We start from the raw sequence: 24,258 nt of genomic DNA on the forward strand, positions 1-24,258 counted from the left end.
TGAGTGCTATAACCATGTTATTCTCCCGAGTTTCTTTCTGATCTTCTTGATAAGATTTGGGAAATTCCCACTTCTCAATTGCAATATAGTTATAGTGATTCTTTCACTGAGTGCTCTTTTTTGCTTTGTTCCCAAATTCTACTGATGTTTCCAAGCAGGGCTGCCATGAATGGCTATGTACTGCACAACCCTAGGAAAGCGTGCCATTCACATAGACTAAAATTGAATGGCGCCACTAGGGTTGTGCAGTGTACAACCTACACAACTATACTCGGCAGCCCTGGCATAATGTAATGTCAGTGCTTTGTTTATCAAGGGTGGGCGGGGTTTGGGGAGAGGTAGAGGATAGCAGTTTGGAATCATTCTCAGGGACTTTGTAAGGAGGTAAAGCAATGAGCTGCTGCTGTGACTAGGAGAGGATGGGAGAAGTGCAGTTGTGGCTTTGAGAGGATTGCCTGGCAGTGGCAACTATCATATGGGAGGACTACTTACCTTTATTCTTTTAGTAAATATTTTTTAAAAACTTTATTGGGGAACAGTGTGTTTTTCCCAGGATCCATCATCTCCAAGTCAAGTTGTTGTCCTTCAGTCTTAGTTGTGGAGGGCACAGCGCAGTTCCAAATCCAGTCGCCGTTTTCAATCTAGTTGTGGGGGGTGTAGCCCACCATCCCATGCGGGAATTGAACCGGCAACCTTGTTGTTAAGAGCACGCGCTCTAACCAACTGTGCCATCCAGGTGGCAGCTCAGGGGCAGCTCAGCTCAAGGTGGGTGCCGTGTTCAATCTAGTTGTGGGGGGTGCGGCCCACCATCCCATGCGGGAGTTGAACTGACAACATTGTTATTAAGAGCATGCGCTCTAACCAACTAAGCCACCCGGCCGCCAGAATAATTTTTTGAGGGCCTACTACGTGAGGGTTGAAGAACAGGGAAGGATTTGCTTAGGAGGGAGCATTGGAACTGGGCCTTGTGAGAGCAACAGGATGCAAAAATGTAAAGGTGAGTTGTGAGGAGAGAGATCCAGGGAAAAGAAATAGCGAGAGGAAAGACAAAGATGGGAAACTGCGTGGGGTGTATGGGTAATGGTGAATAATTCATTTTGGTTTGATAGAAAGGCAGGTGCAAAACAGTAGTAAGCAATAATGCTGGCTGGGGGCATCAAATGATGATAGGTGAGAGGAGGGACTTGGATGCCAAATTAGAGTCTGGGCTTTATTTAACAAGCAATAAGGAGCCATTTGACATTTAAAAAAATAGTTTATTGAGATATAAGTCACTTACTGTACAATTCACCCCTGTAAAGTGTTCAGTCAGTGGTTTTTAGTATATTCACAGGTGTGTGCAGCTATCACCATAGTCAATTTAGAACATTTTCACCATCTCAAAAAGAAGCTCCAAACCATTTAATTACCACTCCCCCCACCTGCCCTTTTCCCATCTTCCTAGCTCTAAGCAATGACTAATCTGCTTTTTATCTCTAAGGATTTGCCTATAGAGATTAAATCATATGATATACAGTCTATTTTGACTGGGTTCTTTCACTAAGTATAATGTTATTAACGTTCACCCATGTCGTAGTATATATCAGTATTTCGTTCCTTTTTATGGACAAATGGTATTCCAGTATATGGATACACCACATTTTGTTTATCATTTCATCCGTTGATGAGTATTTGGGTTGTTTCTACCTTCTAGCTACTATGAGTAATGCTGCTATGAACATCCATGTATAAGGTTTTATGTGGACATTTCTCTTGGAGATACACACACACAGAGACACAGAGACAGATAGACACACACACGGAATTGCTGAGTCATATGATAACTCTATGTTGAATTTTTTGGGGAGCTGCTGTATTGTTTTCCAATGCTGCAGCATCATTTTACTAGACCAGCAGTCTGTGAGTTTTCCAATTTCTCTGTATCATCATGAACACTTGCGTCTTTTATTTTCACCTGGCTTGTGGGTGTGAAGTGGTACTTCATTGTGGATTTGATTTGCATTTCCCTAGTGAACAATGATACTGAGCCTTTTTTCATGTGCGTATTGGCCATTTGTATGTCTTTAGAGAAATGTCTATTCAGAGCCTTAGTCCACTTTTTAATTGGGTTATTTGTCTTTTATTGTTGAATTTTAAGAAGAATTTTTGTATTCTGGATACTAGACCCATATCAGAGATAGGATTTGCAAAAATTGTCTCTGATTCTTTGGGTTGTCTTTTTAGTTTCTTGATACTGTCCTTCAAAACACAGATGATTTTAATTTCCGTGAAGTCCAGTTTACCTATTTTTTTTCTTTTGTTGCTTGTGCTTTTGCTGTCACATCTAAGAATCCATTGCTAAATCTGGGGTCATGAAGATTTACCATTATGTTTCCTTTTAAGAGTTTTATCGTTTTTGCTTTTACATTTAGGTCTTTGATTTTGAGTTAATTTTTGTATATGGTTGTGAGGTAGAGGTCCAAACTTCATTCTCAGGCATGTGGAAATCTAATTGTCCCAGCACTTTTTGTTGAAGAGACGATTTCCCCATTGAATGGCCTTGGCACTCTTGTTGAAAATCAGTTGTGAGCCTTATTTTTAGACATTCTGTTCTATTCGATTAGCCTATGTGTCTGTCATTATGCCAGAACCACCCTATCTTTTTTTTTCTTTAGCTGAGCCATCCTGCTACCTTTTGGCAGCTCAGCTGCTACTCAGCTCGGGCCGGGACTTGAACCGCTGTTGCTCAGAGCTCAACCTCTTGAGCGAGCTCTTAACCAACTGAGCCACTCAGCCGGCCCTCCACCCTATCTTTTTTATTGTTGCTTTTTAGTAAGTTTTGAAATCAGGTAATGTGGGTCCTCTTATTTGTTCTTCTTTTCAAGATTGTTTTGGGGTGCCTTACAATTCTATATGAATTTTAGGATTAGCTTGTCAGTTTCTACAAAGAAATCACCTGAGATTCTGATAGGGATTGTGTTGAATCTGTCATCTAAAATTTTTGAGGAGCATAACATGGTCAGGACTCTATTTTAAGAATAGGAACACAACAATACTGTGTGAACTAAAGTGAAGAAGGGGAGATACTGAAGACCTGGAGATCAGATAGGAAACTCTTAGTAGTTTAAGAAGATGATAAGGACTGAACTAGGGAAAGATAATGAGGATGGATTTGAGATGTATTGAAAAGGTAAAAGTTTCAACATGACGGGGCTTGGGGACTGGCTTCAGGACTTGGGACTCAGAAAGAGAGAAGTCATCAGAGATAGCTTGGAGGTTTGAAGATAGGCTAATGATTGGATAACAGTACTTGTTCAATATTTGTTACAGAAGGGTTGTGAATATAGAACAAAGAATGTCCATATACCATCCACTCAGCTTTCCCTAACCGTAACACCTTGCATAACCATGGTAAAATGACTAAAACTGAGAAATGGGCATTAGTGCTATGAACTAAACTATAGACTTTATTGAGATTTCACCAGTTTTTCCACAAATGTCTTATTTTCTTTCCAGGATCCAGTCCAGGATCCCATATTGCATTTAGTTGTCATGTCTTAGTCTTTTCCATCCATGACAATTCCTCCGTCTCTGTCTTTCATTACCTTGACAATTTTGAAGAGTACTGGCCAGTTACTTTATAAAATGTTTCTGATTTGGACTTATCTGATGTTTTCCCATGATTAGATGTTGGCAATGTGGGCAAAAATACCACAGAAGTGATATTGTATCCTTCTTGGTGCATCATATCAGGGGGTACATGATAGTATGTCTTATTACTGGTGATGTTAACCTTGGTCACTTGGTTCAGGTGGTGTCTGCCAGATTTCTCCACTGTAAAGTTACTACGAGGTGTGATCAAACGACAGGGTGAATGTTTAAATTAAAAAATATATTACAGTAAAATGCACATTGCCATTAACCCCCCTCAAATACTCCCCCTCACTTCGAACACACTTATTCCATCATTCTTGCCACTTTCTGAAGGAGTTCTGGAAGCCCTCTTTCGAGAGTGTCTTTAGTTGTGCTGTAGTGGCTGCCTCGATATCTTGAATTGATTCAAAACGTTTACCTTTCATGGCCATTTTGACTTTGGGGAAGAGCCAGAAGTCACACAGTATCAGATCCGGTAAATAAGGTGGATGAGAACACACTATAATGTTTTTATTTGACAGAAACTGCCATAATAGAAGCGATGTGTGACATGGAGCCCTTCCGTTGTGATAACAAAATATGGTGAATGTTGCTGCTGAGTGCCATCCAATGGAAAGGCAGGGATCTTCAATATGGGAAGTGGCATGTCGAACCTTAGTAACATGTGTGACAAGTTTCAACTTGTTCAGTGCAGTCAGTTAGATGGGAGCTATGGTTGAGAGAAGGTGTGTTTGTTTTTGTTTTTGTTGGGAAATTGGGGGAGGGGACCAGCCAAGTTGTTGTTCTGCAGTCTTAGTTGTGGGGTGCACCAGTCACCATCTGGCTGCCCGTCGGCAGCTCATGGTCTCTAAGCTCAAGGTGCTGTGTTACAATCTTAGTTGTGGGTGGGCGTAGCCACCATCCTATGCGGGCGTCGAACCAGCAGCCTTATTGTTAAGAGCGCATGCTCTATCCACTGAGCCATCTGGGTGGCAGCTCAGCTCAAGGTACCGAGTCCAGTCTTAGTTGCGGGAAGGCGTAGCCCACCATCAAATAGGCAGTATTGTTGTTAGAAGCACGTGCTCTCACCGGCTGAGCCATCCTGCCACCTGTTGGCATCTCAATGGCAGCTCAGCTCAGGTGCAACGTCACTGGCCCATGTGGGAATCGAACCGGCGGCCCTGTTGCTCAGAGCTCACGCTCTTAAGCTAACTCTTAACCAACTGAGCCACTCGGCCGGCCCCAAGAGAAGTGTGTTTTAAAGTGTGCCCTAGGGCCAGCCGAGTGGCTCATTGGTTAAGAGTTAGCTTAAGAGCACGAGCTCTGAGCAACAGGGCCGCCGGTTCGATTCCCACATGGGTCAGTGACGCTGCGCCCTCTAGTACAGCTAAGATGGTAAACAACAGCTCGACCTGGAGCTGGGCTGCTGTGAGTTGCCGGCGACGGCGTAGGCCGCAGTGGGGCTGCAGTGGGCTGCCATGAGCTACCGTGAGCGGCTGGCAGCCGGTGTGATCTGCTGTGAGCCTCCGTGAGCAGCCGTCCAATGGCCGGTGACTGATGTGCCTGAGCCGGGAAAAGTGCAATGATCACAATACCAACATGGGCCAGTGAAGCGACGTCCTCCACAGCTAGACTGAAGAACAAAAGGACAGCAACTTGTGTGTTCCCCTTCCCCAATTTCCCAAGAAATTCTTAATAAATAAATAAATAAATATGTGTGCCCTAAATCGTCCTCCACCATGATAATGCTCCGTGTCACACATCGCTTCTGGTATGTGGCAATTTCTGTCAAATAAAAACAATATGGCATGTCCTCATCCACCTTATTCCCTGGATCTGGCACCGTGCAACTTCTGGCTCTTCCCCAGAGTCAAAATGATTCAGGACATGGAGGCAGCCATGACAGCACAAGTAAAGACATTCATGAAAGAGGACTTCCAGAACTGCTTCAGAAAGTGGCAAGAATGATGGGCTATGTGTGTTCGAAGTGAGGGGAGTATTTTGGCGAGGATTCATGGCAATGTGTCTTTTACTGTAATAATTTATTTTATTGAAACATTCACCATATTGTTTGATTACACCTTGTATTTATCATTGTAATTATCACATATCTTGCGTGCAAAAATGATAATACTTTCATTACTAATCAGGGCGTCTATCAACGAATGGTTCTTGCCCACAGTTGTTATTGTTGCAGTGTTTGCCTACTGTTGATTTTCTGTTTTCCTCATTCCTTCTACCTTTATCAGTTGGAATTCTATTATTGGAAGAGCTGTCCCTCTGCTCCCATTTTCTGAGGGAGCAGCTAGAGAGGGAAGATGTTAGGGAAAGAAGATGGCAAGTTCAGAATTAGGCATGTTTGGTCTGAGGTTCGTCTGTGACATCCAGATGTTAATATCCAGAAAGTATTTGGTATCTGCATAGGAACAACAGTTGAGGTTAAGATATTGGAGGCAAGCACTATTATTCTTTTCCATTTTAGAATGTAGAAAGTGAGGTTCAGGGTGAAAACCTGAGACATAGTGGGCAATAAAACTGGTAAGGCAGTGGGGGGTTGGCAGGCACATTGTTGAGGGCCCTGATTACCCTACAAACAAAATGACTTTGAACTTCCTTCAATGGCTCACCAATGCCACTTTAAGATTTGTCAGGAGGGAAAGATTGATCATCAAGTCCTAGGTCTCAATTTACTACAGCACTGTGTGCAACATTAGAGAGCCATTTAATATCCCAAATTAAATAAAATCTAAGTACCTAATGAGTTCTACAGGCCATTGGGAAAAAAGAGAGGTGTTATCTGGAGTTAATGGAGAAGGCTCTGTGGAGGAAATAGAACTTGCTGTGGCTTTGGATGGAATTATGGAATTATCAGTGAGAGAAGAGAAAGGACACCGAAGAAGGATGACGCTTTCAATAACATACTAATTTTATTCCTTACAATGTGCCAGGTACTGAACTAAGTGCTTCAAGCATTTAATCCTCACATCTTTCCTATGAGATAGTACTAGTGTAGTCTCCATTTGACATATGAGGAAACTGGGCCTAGAGTGGTTAAGTTTTCTCTCCTGGTAGGCAGCTGAACAAGGGAAAGCAAATAATATATCACAATGTTATTATGCAAGCATGGAATTAAAACAACTGAAGTTGAATGAACTGGACGTTTAATATCAGCTGTTGCTGATATAGCTCACGGTAGGGATAGATTTTTCTATTGACATCAGAATAAGTATAGCTACTATGTATTGAGTGCTAGCTATGTGATAAGCATTGTGTAAGTGCTTTGCGTTTTTTATCTCATTTGGTCCTCTCTAAAACCTTGTCAGATATAGATACTATTTTTATTCCTATTTTAGAGATGAAAATCACACCAATCTCTTGCCTGAGATTACAGTATTGATGAGTGGCAAAGCCAGCATGTGGACCCAAGTCTGTCTTGACTCTAAAGCCCATAATCTTAACCACTTAGCAATGCTAACTATCTTGCTTTCATCCTCTAGGGCAGGGGTCGGCAAACTTTTGGGACGGAAGAGCCAATCCTTCCCCTCACAGCAATCTAAAAATTATTCGAGAGCCATAAAACAAAGGAAATCACCCTTATGTGAATAATATCCTTTAAAATTTTTATAAATGAAACTATGGTAGTTTTATTTTACCTTTCAATTTTACTTCAGAGCCACATGTATGTACCCAGAGAGCCGCATGTGGCTCGCGAGCCGCAGTTTGCCGACCCCTGCTCTATGGGATGGCTGTACCAATGGGACCAGAAAACTTAGTGTTTATGAGCCTGTTCTCTGACCTGTTAACATAAGAATGGCGAAACCTAAAGAGAATTTTTATAAAACTTTATTTGAGGCGAAACGGAGGATGAGATTGGAAGCAAGATCTCAACAAACTGAAATAAATGCTTCCAAGAAATAATAGTTTGCAGCTTCTTTTATGCCTTTGGAATTAAGGAAGATTACATGAAGGTGAGAGAAAGCAAAGCTGGGATCTGATTACAGGTGAAGGTAGTCGTGCATTAGAAGGAAGGTCTGAAAACGGGCATTTCAAAGGTCTGTTAACCTAGATGCACAGAAACAATGGGACAGGGCTTGCTTAAGGCTAAGATAAGCAAGCCTTTTAGTAAAGAAGTTACATGCCTGGTGTGTGACTACCCACCGTGACCTGCCCAGTTAGGAATTTATGATCAGGTCATCCAGTGAGGTTACTTTCTGTAGAACCCCTTTTTTACCCACAGGCCCCTAAATAGTGCTTGGGTGTGGACACTGCCAACTATGCTTTATGACTCTCCTTATTCTATAGCTCAATGGTTGAGCAGCTCTATTCTTTCCTCAGGTATAATTTAAGCAGGTTACAATCTGGTATTTCTAGTCTGGGAACCATTCTGGCTTTAAGATGACCTTACAACTTTTTAAATCCCTTGTATGTTGATTTTAAAGCCCAACTCTTAGCAGGTACTCTTATTTTCCTTTTGTCTAAATTTTTGAGGAAAGGCTCTCTTTGTAAGCTCCTTATATTGACAAAAATGGTAATTTCTCAGCAAGAAGAAAGGAGAAGAAGTTAATGGGAGGACAGAGTATGGGCATTGAACCAAAGCCTCCCTGGAGAAAATTATGCTTGATTTTGTATTTGAAGGGCAAATAGGGGTTAGAAGAAGAAAAGTGAGAAGGCCGTCTGAAAGTGAATAGGATTAACAGTGGTACAATTCTTGATACTGGAGATTGAAATTTTAAAAATAAAATTAGGAAAACAATTGATGACTCTTTCTATAATCTTAGGGTTGTAAAAGACTTTCAAAGTATAACATCAAAGACAGAAACCATAAAGGAAATGACAGATACATCTGATAACATAAAGATAAAAAAGCTTCTATGCATTGAAAGCTACCAAAAGCAGAGCTATGACAATAATAACCTGGAAAAAATATTTACAATAAATGTCAATTAGTCTGCATGAAATGTCATTGAAACTAATTTAAAGAAAGAAACAAACAAAACATAAGTAGCTCTTACAACTCAATAAGACAAAAAACCATACCATTCGAAAAATAGGCAAAGGCCACAGATGGTCACAGTTCCAAAGAAGAAATACAACTGGGCAAAAAACATGTTAGAAAATAGTTATACAAATTAAAGCAATAAGGTGTGTGTGTGTGTGTGTGTGTGTGTGTGTGTGTGTGTGTGTGTGTGTGTTGTAGGGAGGGAAAATAATTTTCCCTCTACCCTTCTAGGTACTTGGCTGAGGCCTCCCCTGCGATAAAAAACAGATTAACAAGAGAAAAACAGACATTTAATAAAATGTATACCTGATGTATACTTGGGAGAGACCCAGGGAAACTGACTAACTCCTAGAAATGGCCCAAGGCACCATCTTAAGTACCATCTCCAGGTAAAGAAAAACGGTGTTTGGTGTATGTGTGTGTGTGTGTGTGTGGGGGGGTGAAGCCAGTTAGGGAGAGTTACCAGGAAAAGCACAGTAAACAAGGATAAGGCTGTTAAGCAGATTTAAGCATTTGCCTTCTTCATTGATGATTTTCTAGAGATTTAGTCATTCTCCTCTTCCTGGTACATTGAGGGAAACACCCTTACAAATGGAAATGTACCTTATCAATAAATGTCTTTTTTCAGAGTAACTTTGGAAACTTCTCAGTTTTCAGAGCTTCTCCCATGTCTGCTGTTTCTTAAAATTAATCATGCTAAGATCATTAATATCCCAAAGAGACATCGTTTGGGGTGGCAAACTCTGCTCCCTTTCAGGAGTTTGAGCTTTTCCTGTTGGTACTGGTAAGCCATTACAGGATTTTAAATGGCAGATCAGAGCTGCAGTTTAGATAGATCTCTCTTGCAGTAGTGTGCTTGGAGGCTGGAAGTCAGTGAAGAGATTATTACAGTGGTACCCGGAGAGGACTAGGGCCCAAGAGTATGAACATAGTGAATTCATAGAGCCTAGGACAGACTTTGGGAAGTCCAAGGAATGGGTCTTTACTGTGGTGGTATAAACCAAAATCAATTTAAGACTGTAATAGAGAATAAAAAGCATGTATTGGAGCAGAAAGAGCTGCAGCCCGGGAGACACAGATTCAGGTAGCAACTTGAATTGTGTTCCACAGAGACAAAGGGAAGGCCACCTTTTATAGTGAAAGATCATGCCCAGGTTCCCAATTAGGTCTGTTTTATGTAATGAGGTATCCAATTTCTGATTGTACTGGGCAGCTCTCACTCCGTTGGTAGAAAGATGAAACCAGGGTTTTCCTGCAGTGGTTGACTCAGACATCATAAACAAGTCGGGGCATAGTGCAGGAAGCCGAGAGTTCAGTCTGAGATTCTCCCTGGTATGCAGAGTTCATGAGGAGCCCTTGTCAGCAAACGGCCGCTAGGCTCTTATTATTTATCAATTTTGGGTGCTGTGTTTACCACGGGGAGTCCATCTCAGCAGATACATTCCTTCTCGGGGTTCACATCAAATGAATCTTTCTTCTTGGGGTCTACAGTGGGTAATGGTTATAAACACTAGTCCTTTGGAACCTCCAAATAGCTGCGTGCCATCATAAGAGGTGGAGCCACGAGAACTGGAGCCAGAGGCCTGGGCCTTGGAAGATTATGTGCAGGGCAAACACCACTCTCCTGCCCCTCTCTCACTCTCTGTTTCCTTTTCATTTACTTTTCCCATCCCCCTTCTCGGTTTAACCTGGCTAGTCTCTCAGTTAAAATGGTTTGTGGTCAATGGCCCTCCTTCCAAATTACATTTCTCGTAGGACTGACACTATTTCCTGTGAACAAAAGTTATTATTTTTAGGCATTATGAAAATGGGAGTTTATTGAATCTAATGTTAGGGTGGAGCAGAAATTAATGGGAGACTGGACAAAGATGCCAGTGACCTTGGGGCTGATATGACTGTGGCAGGGGAACTGGGCAATGGCACAAGTGATGGCTTGGCTGGGAGGTTGGGTAGGGGAGGTGGGGACCTAGAACCAGGGCGGTTCAAGGGTAGAGGGTGAACTGGCATAGCTGCTGGTGCCTGGAATGGGTGTTAAACAACATTTTTGTGTCTGAAAGGTTTTTCTGAGAGGAAGGATTTATTGAGCCATATGCTAGCCAGAAAAAGATTCGGGTCCCAGGACGTATAGTCTAAACCACCAGCAGCAGGGCTAGGTGGAGAAGACAAATGTATCCACTTTCCTGGAGCTAAAGGGGCTCTTTTATGCGATGAGTTCGGGGAAGAAAGATGAAGAAAGATGTACATTGTTTTGAAAGAATTTACACTGGCTATAGATACAATTGGGTGGAGAAGGTGAAGGAAGGGCTATTCTAGGATAGGTGCATAGTCTGTAAGGAAAATATTTTTACTACTTCTTGATTTGTTGTGGGCAACAATCCAGAAAGTTCATGCATGACCCGTATGCAGTGGTGTCTGGTGTCACCTGGTGGTCAACAATTTTTTTTAAGTTTTTTGTTTTTTTTTTACTTTTTATTGGGTAACTGTGTTTTTTCCAGGGCCCATCAGCTCCAAGTCAAGTCCTTGTCCTTCAGTCTAGTTGTGGAGGGCACAGCTCAGCTCTAGCTCCAGTCGCCATTTTCAATCTAGTTGCAGGGAGCGCAGCTCACCATCCCATGTGGGAATTGAACTGACAACCTTGTTGTTAAGAGCATGCACTCTAACAAACGGAGCTACCTGGCCACCCAACAATTTTTTTTTTTCGCAGAGCCACCTGGAAGTTGATTCAAAGTTTAAACCTACATTGAGGAATGTGAGCAGTCTTTTGTTAGTTTCAGCCCATAGCTGTTAACTGATTAATTACCCTTGCCTCTTTCTTCCACCCTCTAGTGGTTCTCAGCCTTCCTAGTGCCGCAACCCCTTAATACAGTTCCTCATGTTGTGGTGACCCCCAACCATACAATTATTTTCGTTGCTACTCTATAACCGTAATTTTGCTACTGGTATGAATCGTAATGTAAGTATCTTTTTGTTTTCCGATGGTCTTAGGCGACCCCTGTGAAAGGGTCGTTCGACCCCCAAAGGGGTCGCCACCCACAGGTTGAGAACCGCAACAGTCTAGCTGGCTGTAATTTAATTTAGGACATCTCAGAAGTTTTCTCTCATCAGGCGCTTAGGAAAGACCTGGAGTTACAAATTTCTGGGCAGAAGAACCTTGGAGTAGTACAGGGAGCTTTCCTGGGGAACTGAAAGAATGTGATTTTGAATAAAACCTTGGGTTTTTTCCTGGAAAAACCAGCCTAGAAAGACCTCAGTTTTGTAAGGATGCAAGAATTGCAAGCACCCAGCAGACCTGGGAATGAGGCAAGTTGGAGCTAAGAGGAGCCTGTCTTTAGGTAATGCTGAACTCTGAAACCCATTTGTCTGTGTGATTTGCTGCCCAGTTAGGTTTGTGTTTTGAGATGTCTCACATTATAGAGAGTAGATCTTGTGGGCTGTGTGGTGGCACAGGTGTGGGGCCATTGGGGTGTTGTGGCTTCAAGGGGCAGGTCTAGAGTCTAGAGAAGAGAAGCCCGCATGAGGCCGGGAATGGCTTGGGTGTGGGGTGGAAAGTGTGTGGATCTGGGTTCTTGTCAGAAAGCGTGTCAGAACCTTTTCCCCTTAGTTTCTTAATCTGTAAAGTGGGATTTAACAACAAGGCCCTGCTTAACTCCCAGGGGATGGGAAAATGGAAGGCTTTGTCACATTTCTCTCTGTGCTACCTGCCCATGCACTTTTGTTCAGATGCCAAGGTGGGCAACTTGGGCATGAATACTAAGTGCCAAGTCAGTGCTGGGATATGCTCACATGCGTTTTCATTGTCCTACTATCCTTATTTGCATTTCCAAACGTTTTCTCTTCTTACTCTTTTTGCAGCTGAAGGGAAATTTAGCTTTCTGTCTGCAAGTCCAAAACACATACTACCAGAGTTTTTAGGTGGTTCCAGTCAACCAAGAAAGAAAGCAGGGCTGGGGGCCTGTGGGCCTCTGAACTAAAATGTTTTCATGTGGCTCCTTTGGTTAATCATGATTGTGTATGTAGCTCCAGCATGACAGAGCAGAGAGGTTCAATGTTACAAATCTTTGAACTTGCTTAAGGAGGCCAGTGTTAAACAAAAACCTTCAGGGCCAAAAATTTTTTCTGGAAAAAAGGGTTTATTGAGCCATATGCTAGCCAGAAAAGGACCAGGTCCTGGGACATGCAGTCTAAACCACCAGCAGCAGGGCTAGGTGGGGAAAACAAACATGACTGTCATCCTGGAATTGGCAGGCTTCTTTATACCTCAAGTTTGAGGAAGAAAGAAGTTGTTTTGACAGAATTTACATTTGCTACAGATAAAGCAGGTGTGAGAAGGTGAAGTGGGGCTAGTTCTGGGGAATGTGCACAGCCCCTAGGAAGAAATATATGCTCTTTACAATTGGTTGTGGGCAACAATCTGGAATGTTCACGTATAAGCAAGATGTGGTGGCATCGGGTGGTCAGCTATTCTCTCTATATAATCATGGAAAATAGTCACCTGAAAGTTAATTCAAAGTTTCAACATACACTCAGGAATGTGAGCAGTCTTTTGATGGTTCTATTAACAGATTAACTTCCCTTGTCTCTTCCTTCCACCCTCTGGCCTGCTGTAATTTAATTTAGGACATCTCAGAATTTTTTCTTGTCATGATGAGTTTACTGGAAATGGAATATGATGAATTTAGGGTTCTTTTTCAAATCTGCTGATTTGATATGTCTTCATGTATCTGATTTAAAGATTGATTGAAAAAGATACCCTCTATCCTGGTTTTGGGAATAGACAGGCAACACGAGAAAGGCCAATGCGCTGGTTGGAATGACGTGGCCACATGAAAGTAACTGTTGGAAAATTCAAGACTAGATTAGTTGCCTCAAAAGAAGTTACATCCATGATTTAACCGAGGATAATATGACACCCTACAGGGTTGGAACTGGAAGCTTGCTTCTTTTAGTAGGTTTCTTCAGGGCTTCTGGCAAAAGGCTGTCACGGATCAGAGCCAGCCAAATGGAGCAGTTATAGGGAAATCTGCCCCTGAGAATCTGTTAATCTCTTCTTGGCTGTGGGGATAGAAAAGAGTTAACTGCGGGGCCCAGTGGCACACGTTTGCTTCTCTGTTTAGCATGTTGGAAGTATCTTGTGTATTCCAGAATCTCACGAAGGCTGCTGGTATAGTCCTTAGGAGACTCAAAAGTACTGAGCACCTTTCCAAGGTGGTTGGGGCCCCCCTCTCTGCTCTCTGTATACTGTAGCTTCTGAGTGTAGCCTGTGATGGGGCCAGATGCTGGGTAATTATGTGCAGCCTCCAACTCGGTCCCTTGCCTAAGGCGAGTAACTCTACTGCTGGGTCAGTGGTAAAGAATACCAGCTTTGTTTCTTTCTTTCTTAGACTGCTACTGAGTTGTGGAGTGGGGAGTGGGGATAAGTTCACGTTTGGATGATTAAAACTCTAAGTCAACAATCCTTATCGTAAACCACTAAGGTCATATGTATTTCAGACATCAAAAAATTTCCTAATTATGGGGTGCTTCCCCAGACCCCACTGGTAGTATGTGTAAAATACTCCACATGCAGTGTATTGCATCCCATAATCAAACTACATTATTTTTATGGAAAATGTGTCACTATTCACCATAGCATAATAGACAAAGTCTGTTAAGTGCCTCAGCTCAGTTCGAGTCATGTTTTTCTACCAAATTAGCTTCGAAAAAGCAGACTTGTAGAGCTTTTTAGATTTGGCAATTGCTGATAAAGGATTGTGGACCTGTAATTGTCATTGGTTTTGCACTTTTTTTTTAAGATTTTTTTATTGGGGAATTGGGGTGATGGGAACAGTGCTGGGGAATTGGGGGAAGGGGAACAGACAAGTTGCTGTCGTTTTTTTGTTCTTCAATCTATTTGTGGAGGATGTTGTTTCACTGGCCCAAGTTGGCACCATCATTGTGCTCTTCCCGGGCGAGGCAGATCAGTTGCCGGCTTCTGGATGGCCGCTCACTGCGGCTGCTGGCCGCTCACGCTGGCTGCTGGCTACATACGGTAGCCCATGGCAACCCACTGCCACAGGGGCTGCAGCCTACGCTGTCGCCGGCGACTCACAGCAGCCCAGCTCCAGGTTGAGCTGTTGTTCAGCATCTTAGCTGTAGAGGGCAGTGTCACTGGCCCTCATATGTGGGATCCGAACTGGGGCTCTCTGGCGTCCCAAGCCAGCTCTTAACCATCGCGCCACTCTGCCGGCTCTGGTTTTGCACTTTTAATCAAATGGATCCACAGGGGAAAGGCACATTCTCGATAGATATTTCCTTGGAGGTGTTCTCTGATGAGGTGTTTGTACAGGTGATGGGTTTCTGCCCGTGTTCCTTTCAAGATCATTTCTCTTTTTCATTCTTTCTCTTTCTCTTGGCAGGGATTCAAGTGGGTGTCTTATAGTGTTATTCCCGATAGTACCCTATCCTTCAAAATGTAGGCTTTGAGAGAACTGAAGAATTAAATGCTAGAGAATATACACATGACAAAGCTAAATAAGTCTATAATGTATAATGTGGATAATCTATATTAATAAATGCTCACAAGAAGGGCACATATTGATGATTTTATAAACCATACATACCATTAAATCACTGTAAGTGAAGGACCTCCAGAAATGTGTTTCTTTTTTTTTTTTTAGCTGAGCCATCCTTCTACCTGTTGGCAGCTCAGTGGCAGCTCAGCTTGGGCTGGAGAATCAAACCGGCGGCCCTGTTGCTCAGTGCTCGCACTCTTGAGCAAGCACTTAACCAACTGAGCCACTGGGACGGCCCTGTTTCATTTTTTTAAAATCTGTCCTTAGTCCTGCTGAATGTCTCTGATTCCAGGCCAAGGTCAAACGCTCAGCATAAGTGGCTGCCTGGAGTGGTTGAATGTCCTGGGTGTTTGTTAAATATGCAGATTCCCGTGAAGTCCCAGGCTTCTGGAATGGGCATTCTTAATGGAGGAACCCAGGAATTTGCATGTTTAATAAGCAATCTGCAGGGGTTTCTTTGTCCCTCTGGAGAACCAGTCCTTAGGTGAAGGTCAAGTTGCTACAGCTTTGAAGGCTGTAACCCAGGCTTAGGTCAAACGAAGTAGCATGGAACAGATTTGTCTTTTAGAACAAAGTTCATTTTGTTTGGTTTGACCTGGGAGGAGAATAGAAGAGTGAAACAACTTAGTCATGCTTAGAAATGAACCATTCCAATGTGGGAGAGAAAAAATAATTTTCTCTCTACCCTTCTAGGTTCTTGGCTGAGACCCTGTTATAAAAGACACATTAACAGGAGAAAAACAAACAGATTTTTAAAATGTATGTGGTAGATACCCAGGAAAACTGAGGAACTTCCTGAAATGATCTAAGCCAACACCTTAGATACCATCTCCAGTTAAAGATAAAAAAAGATGTGGGGGTGGGGGAGAGAGTTATGGGAGGTGACCAGGAAAAGCACAGTAAACCAGAAGAGTCAACTTGTTACGCAGATCTAAGTCCTTGCCTTCTCCATGGAAGAGAGTTTCTAGTGATTCAGTCATCCTCCTCTTCCTGGTAAGCAGAGGGAGACACCCTTACAAATGGAGATTTCCCTTACCAATGTAAACATCTCTTATACAAGGGTAACTCTACTCAGTTGTCAGGGCTTTTCCAGTGTCTCCCGTTTCTTAAAAATAATCAGCCTATTATAATCTTTATGCCAAAGAGAGAGATTTTGGGGAGGCAAATTCTGCTCCCATTCAAAATTAAAGGGAGGTATAGATAGAGCCTGGGGGTTGCAATATTGATAGTGTTGCCAGTTAAAATACAGGATGCCCAGTTAAATATGAATTTCAGATAAACATTGACTAATGTTTTAATATAATTATATCCTAAATAGTGCATGGAACATACTTGTACTAAAACATTGTTCATTGCTTATATGAAAGTGACATTTAACTGGTCATCCTGTACTTTTATTTGCTAAATCTGACAATGATTAACACACCTTCCACCATGGGAGGAAAATCAGATGGCATTTGTGTACTTGTTCTATGCTCGGAATTTATTTGTGCTTGTCTTGGGTTAAAAGCTCCTAGACTGGCTACTTGTGTTGTATTGAAGTCGAAGTGTTGAAAAATTGAGCCTTGTTCTAGAAGTTAAGTAGGTCAGAGGCTGAAAGGGCCTAAAAAAGCTTTCTCCATATCCTAACACCCAAAAAAACTATTATTCCCTCACTCTCCATCTCTTTCCCTGTCCCTCCCATCACACACACACACACACACACACACGCCCCCCCCACACACACACACTCAGACATACACACATGTAGATGCATGTTTAAACATAAACATATTTGGAAAACCACCTGCTTGCCTTTTTAATTTTTTATATTACATTTTCTGTGTTAAAGTTTAGTTTTATGATTATGATTATGATTATTATTATTGTTATTATCATCATCATCATTATTATTAAAGCAACATTGTCTCACTGCATCCAGCATTTCTCGTGATAACCATACTTAATTCTTTTTCCATTGCAGATCTTTCTCCTGGCCTGCCCTCCATGTCCGGGAGCTATTGTCATCTTCAAGTAAGGGAAAATTGTTTCTTGCTCTGTTGCCATTGCTATTCAGACTGTTTTGTCTGATTACCTAGGATGATGAGTGTATTGCTTTGAACACCTTGAGCCTGCACCGCTTTCTCTCTGGGCATTCCAAGGGACAAAGTCTGTGAGGGCCCCCTTGAAACAGGAAAGATATCTATATGTAGATGTGGCTTTTGTCAAGCCCTGACAAATCCTTTTTAACTATTCCTTACGATGGTGGTTTACATCCAAGGTATACTCCCTGGGAAGGTTGCTGCCTTCATAAAGTTCCTCTTGAGAGCATGCTGGGGGTCAGACATCTTTCTTCATCTGAAGAATCTTTTCAGATGTGATCCTGCTGCTCCACTGAGGATATGGTTCTTCATTTTGAAGGCCTTTGTTCTTGTGTTTTCATGTTGTTTTTTTCCTTAAAATTAAAGTGAGAAGAGGAAACTATCACCTTTATTACAAGTCCAACCTTTCTGAAAAATAGCAAGCATCAAATCCATTAAAGTGTATTTCAGGCAAATCGTGTTTATCTGAAAGAAGTTTGCTTAAATGAAATTCTCGAGAGCCCTGGAACCCTCATTTTAACCGCGAATTCTGACCATCTCACTTATCAAGCCTTTTATTAGAGTTGCTAATGAGAATCTCAATCAACCAAATTAATTTCATTTCTTTCCTCCTTTCCTGACCCCCATTTTGAAGCTGTTCCTGAGCAGTGAAATGGCTATAGGCCAGAGGGAAGGGACAGGAAGTAAAGAGCCCAGTGGTTCCTTGGACAATTGAGAGTGGTATAAATGGCTTTCTGATTTACTTAAGTCATTAAAGTGTTAGGTAGAGGAAAATATACCCTATTTGCTGCTTCAAATAGCTTCTTGGAATAGCCAATTAGTCTCTGGCCTTAGATGAGTAACTTTCTGCTGGATGAGGGATAATGGATCCTGATTTCATATATCTTGTACTTAAGACAGCTCCTAAGAAGAAGGGGTATTTAACCCTGTTTCCCTCCCTTGATTTCCCAAAATGAGCTCAATTTTTCAGTGTAATGTCTATAAAGTAACATTTATTAGTTTTATTTCATTATTATGAAAGCAACAATTCTCATTATAGAATATGCAGAGACACATAAAGAGGAAAATAAACATCTCCCTTAATCTTACCATCAAGAGATAATTTTGGTTATTTCCTTTCTTATTTTAATCAGCAGAGATCATGTTTAGGTTTTTTACTGTATCTCTTCTAAGCTTAATTCATTATATATATACACACATATATATATTTATTTTATTTTATTTTATTATTTTTTAAAAGATTTTTATTGGGGAATTGGGGGATGGGAACAGTGCTGGGGAATTGGGGGAAGGGGAACAGACAAGATGCTGTTCTTTTGTTCTTCAATCTAGTTGTGGAGGACGCTGCTTCACTGGCCCAAGTTGGCACCATCATTGCGCTCTTCTCTGGCGAGGCAGATCAGTCGCCGGCTTCTGGACGGCCGCTCACTGCGGCTGCTGGCCGCTCACGCTGGCTGCTGGCTACATACGGTAGCCCATGGCAACCCACTGCAGCAGGGGCTGCAGCCTACGCTGTCGCCAGCGACTCACGGCAGCCCAGCTCCAGGTTGAGCTGTTGTTCAGCATCTTAGCTGTGGAGGCCAGTGTCACTGGCCCTCATATGTGGGATCGGAACCGGGGCCCTCTGGCATCCCAAGCCAGCTCTTAACCAATGCGACACTCGGCTAGCCCTATATATTTTTTTTTATACATAAAAATATATACATATGATTGCTGGATTTTTAAATAGTGATTCTTTTCTTTTTGTTTGTTTTCCTTATTTTGTGTGGCTCCTACCTCTATTTTTCCATGCCATCCCTACAAATTGCCAACCAGTATGTATCCTTCCAAATTTTTCTCGATGCTCTTAGATGTGCACACACACACACACACACACACACACACACACACACACACGGGTTTTCAAAATTTTTAAAGCTTTTTATTAAAAATATAGTTAGCATACAATATTATATTAGTCTCAGGTGTGCACCATAGTTATTCAACATTTATATACATAAAGAAGTGATCACCATGATAAGTCCAGCAACCATCTACGTCGTACTATGCTATCACAATATTATTGATTATATTCCCTATGCTGTATATTACATCCCCATGATTTATTTGTTTTATACCTGAAAATTTGGACCACTTATTTCCCTTCACCTTTTCCCCCTTTTAAAATTTTTCAATTACATTTGACATTTTATTTTATATTAATTTCAGATGTATAGCATAGTGGTTAGACATTTATATAATTTTGAAATGATCCCCCTGACTAGTCTAGGACCCACCTGGCACTATACATAGTTATTACCATATCATTCACTATGTTACCTAAACTTTACATCCCCATGACTATTTTGTAACTACCAATTTGTACTTCTTAATGTTTTCATCTTTTCACCCTGCCCCCCAATCCCCTCCCATCTATCACCCCAATAAATCTAGTACCCACCTGACACCATACATAGTTATCACAATATTATTCACTATATTCCTAATGCTATAACCTACATCTCCATAACTACTTTGTAACAGCCAATTTATCCTTAACCCCTCCCCTTTTTTCACCCATATGCCCAACCTCCCTCCCACCTGGCTACCATAAAAATATTCTCTGCATCTGTGAGTTTGTTTCTGTTTTGTTTCTTTTTTTCTTTTTTTCTTTAGATTCTATACATAAGCGAAATCACATTGCATCTGTCTTTCTCTGTATGACATACTTCACTCAGCACAATACCCTCCAGGTCCATCTATCCCACCGCCAAGGGCAAGAACCCATCCCTTTCCTGGCCAAGCAATATTCCATTGTATATGTGTAGCACTTCTTCTTTATCCATTCTTCCATCTGCAGACACCCAGGCTGCCTCCACATGTTGGCCATTGTAAACAATGCTGCAGTGAACATATGGATGAACATGTCCCTCAAAGTAGCATTTGGGTTTCTTTGGATAAATACCCTGAAGTGGGATTACTGGGTCCTTCTTTGTCTCTTGTTTTAAAATCTATTTTGTCTTCATTTTAAAGCCTGTTTTGTCTGGTATAAGTATTGCTACTCCAGATTTTTTGTTTGTTTCTATTTTCATGAAATATATTTTTTCATTCTTTTACTTACTGTCTCTGTGTGTCTTTCAATTTGAAGTGATTCTCTTGTAGGCAGCATATGTAACAATTTTGTTTTCTTATCCATTCAGCCCTCCTCTGTCTTTTGAGTGGAACATTTAATCCATTTACATCAAAGGTAATTGTTGATAGATATGTAGCTATTGGCATTTTATTATTCATAATTTTGATTTTTTTTTCCATCTTAAAGATGTCCTAGTAATCCTTGTAATACTGGTTTGATGGTGATGAACTCCTTTAGCTTTTTCTTGTCTGGGAAACTGTTTAATCTGTCCTTTGATTCTAAATGATAGCTTTGCTGGGTAGAATGATCTTGGCTGTAGGTCCTTGATTTTCAGCACATTGAACATTTGTGCCATTCCCTTCTGGCCTGCAAGGTTTCTGTTGAGAAATCAGCTGACAATCTTATGAGAGCTCCCTTATAAGTTCCTAGTTGCCTTTCTTGCACTGTTCTTAGGATTCTCTCTTTGTCTTTAACCTTTGCCATTTTCATTATAATGTGTCTTAGTGTGGGCCTGCTTGGATCCATCTTGTTTGGGACTCTCTGCACTTCCCAGACCTGTATTTCTATTTCCTTCACCAGGTGAGGAAAGTTTTCAGTCATATCTTCAAATAGGTTCTCAATCTCTTGCTTTCTCTCTTCTTATTCTGGTACTCCTATGATGTGAATATTGTTACGCTTGATGTTGTACCAGAAGTCTCTTAAACTATTCGCATTTTTTTTGTTTCTTTTTTTCCTTTTGCTGTTCTGATTGGGTGTTTTCTACTACCTTGTCTTCCAAATCACTGATTTGATCCTCTGCTTCATCAAGTCTGCTGGTGATTCCGTCTAGTGCATTCTTCATTTCAGTTATTGTATTCTTCACTTCTGACTGTTTTTTTATGGTTTCTATGTCTTTTTTTATACTTGCTATCTCTTTGTTGAAGTTCTCACTAAGTTCCTTGAGCATCCTTATAACCATTGTTTTGAACTCTGTCTCTGATAAAGTGACTGGTAGAATGCTTGCCTCCATTTTGTTTAGTTCTTTTTCTGGTGTTTGCTCCTGTTCTTTCATTTGGAATGTATTTCTTTGTTTCCTTGTTTTGGCTGCCTCTCTGTGTTTTTTCTATGTATTAGGTAGATCTGCTACATCGCCCAATCTTGGCCAGGTGGCCTTATGTATAGGTGCCCTGTGGGGCCCTGGCACAGTCTCCCTGGTCACCTGTTCTGAGTTCTCCAGGAATGTCCTTTGTCTGGATTGTGTGTGCCCTCCTTTTATGGTTCAGCCTTGATTGCTATTGGGACCTCAGTGGGTGGTATTGACCCTGAGGCTAATTGGCTGTGGGTTTTGGCCATGTCCACAGCTTACAGGCTGCTGTACGTGGCACTTACCCCACTGAGTGGGATTCGCCCCAGCAGGCTGTGGTGCTTGTTGAGACTGCCCTTTGTGTGTGCTTCTTGCGGGGCTAATTGGGCAGTGTTCGCTGTGGTCTGAAGTCAACTTCCAAGTATGTTGGTTCTGGGGCCTCTTCAGAGGGCATTCTGTGGCAAGCCAGGTCATCCATTGCCTATGACTGGCTGGGGACTACCTGGTAGGAGCTACAGAAGGATCCATGGTTGTTTGCTGCCTGTGCTGGACCTGGAGGCATGTGAGAGTGGCCATGCTGCAAATGAAGGAAGTCTCCCACCAGTACTAGGCCTGGGGTAGCTTCACCAAAAACCAGGACACTCCAAGGACTGCTGCCACCTGCCAGCTCCCTTAAGGTTTAGCCACTGATAAAGCCTCATGCAGTATGCAAGCTGAGTGAGGCAGGGGCTCCGGGAGTCACTAGAGTGGGAAGAGTTGTGTTCACCAGGCTAATGTAGATTCTGGTTTGGTTCCAGTGCTGAGACTGGAGCTACTTAGCAAAAGTTTCAAAGCACACCAAAGCCAGTTGCTGACTGCTTGGGGCCCACAGACCTCAATAGTTTTCCAAGAATGAGTGCAATGCAGGTGGGGCTAACCGCTCACTGAGAAAGTGGCTCTGGCATTGGGTGAATTGGGTGGGGCGGGGTCCCAGTGGAGCTCATCAGATCAATTCAGATTCAAATTTGGCCATGGGCATGGAAGGAGGGCTCAACACAGGAAAGATGGCACCCGCCCACTGGCTGTATGGGAGAAGGACCCCACACAGAGAAAATGGTGACTTTCTTGCAGCCCTTGCCTTGCAGCCACACACCTCAACCTGCATTCTGTATGACTCTGATGCCCACTGAGTCACCATCTCTCGACGGAGCACAGGGTGAGTGCCTGCGAGTGACTGAGTCTATGCATGGGCTCCCTAAAAGGACGTCTGGGTTTCTCACAGCCTTCTATCCCATCTGGACTGAGAGAGTCTCCACTTTTTGTTTTTCACTTTTTTTCACACCCAGATGTTGTGGGGGCTCCCTTTGCTGGCACCAGTACTCTGGGCTGGGGAGCCTGGTGTGGGGCTAGGGTATCTGGCTCCTCCCAGGGAAACCTCCATGGCCGAGATATCCCTCCTGATATCTCAACTGCCACATGAAGGTTTGGGTCCAGCCTGTTCTGTGTCTCTGTCCCTCCTACCAGACTTGATGTGTCTTTATATCCTTAGTTATAAAACGTATGTTCAGCTAGACTTCAGATGGTTCTCCAGGTTGATTGTTGTATAATTTAGCTGTAGTTTTAATGACTTCATGGAAGGAAGCAGGCTCAGTGTTTATCTACTCTGCCATCATGGATCTCTGGAATGATTTGTTGTTCATTATTTTACAAAAATAGAATCTTATATATACTTTAATACATCTTGCTTTTTTCACTCAATCATATCTCATGGAAATCTATCAAAGTCTGATGGCATAGCTCAGGGGTCGGCAAACTTTTGAGATGGAAGAGCTGCCAGGGGTCAGCAAACTGCGGCTTGCGAACTGCGGCTCTGAAGTAAAATTGAAAATGAAAATAAAACTATCATAGTTTCGTTTATAAAATTTTTAAAGGATATTATTCACATAATGGTGATTATGTAAAAATATATTTATGGCTCTCGGATAATGTTTAAATTGTCGTAAGGGACAGGATTGGCTCTTCCAGGGGTCGGCAAACTTTTGAGATGGAACGTACCCAGAGAACTGCATGTGGCTTACGATCCGTAGTTTGCCGACCCCTGGTATATAGCTCTTATTCTTTTAAAACAAGGTTGTGAGATATTTCATAGATGCACAACAATTTCGCCATTCTATTAATGAACATTTACATTCATTCTTCCCAGATTTCTGCCTCTATAATCAATGCTGACAAAAATATCATTGTGCATATGTCCTTATGTACTGGTGCTTTATATACACACACACACATACACACACACACACACACGTACATGCATACGAGTATATATGCATACATATTGGAATGTTTATGTATCAATGTATACATATTTGTTAACAGATATTTCCATATTGATTTACAAAACATGCTGTTATATTTTACTTTTTATCTTCAAATGAAATATATGAGGTTATTTTTTTCTTCATATCCCTACCAGCATAAGGTGTTAACAGTTCTTTTATAATTTTGGCAACTCAATGGATAAATTTCCTTGGCTACTAATGAATTTCAGTATCATCTACTGTTTTTTGTCCACATAAATTTGCTCTTTGAGTTGTCTGTTCATATTATCTGTCCAATTCCTATGGGTATTTTATATTTTTCTTAATTTGAAAGACCTCTTTGTATATTTGGGATATTCACGCTTTGCCTGTCATCATTGTTACAGATAATCTTTCCCAAATCTCTGAAGTATTTAATTTGCTAATGGTATATTTTTCCACATATATATTTTTTTACTTTTTTATATGCAATTATGACTCTTATTATAAAGCTTCCTTTTCCAGTCTTGGTTAAGGCTTTTCTTTTCTTTTTTTTTCTAT

The 24,258-nt window shown here is 41.7% G+C and overlaps 1 protein-coding gene across 12 annotated transcripts in view; it reads left to right on the forward strand.

The window, feature by feature from the left end:
* The window catches only part of TMEM164 (transmembrane protein 164), a 378,792-nt gene that overhangs the window by 61,498 nt on the left and 293,036 nt on the right, over positions 1–24,258 (forward strand). For 9 of the 12 annotated variants that reach the window (XM_019660222.1, XM_019660215.1, XM_019660214.1 and 6 more), the window contains one exon: positions 17,126–17,175. The exons of 2 other annotated variants lie outside the window; for them this stretch is intronic. In XM_019660222.1, the coding sequence (XP_019515767.1) occupies positions 17,126–17,175 (50 nt within the window). Of the gene's footprint in view, positions 1–17,125; positions 17,176–22,594; positions 22,614–24,258 lie in introns of those variants that run through there. One more of the 12 variants, XM_019660226.1, reaches the window with a different exon arrangement.

The sequence above is a fragment of the Hipposideros armiger genome, unplaced genomic scaffold, assembly GCF_001890085.2.
Source record: "Hipposideros armiger isolate ML-2016 unplaced genomic scaffold, ASM189008v1 scaffold_314, whole genome shotgun sequence".
Lineage (NCBI taxonomy): Eukaryota > Metazoa > Chordata > Mammalia > Chiroptera > Hipposideridae > Hipposideros > Hipposideros armiger.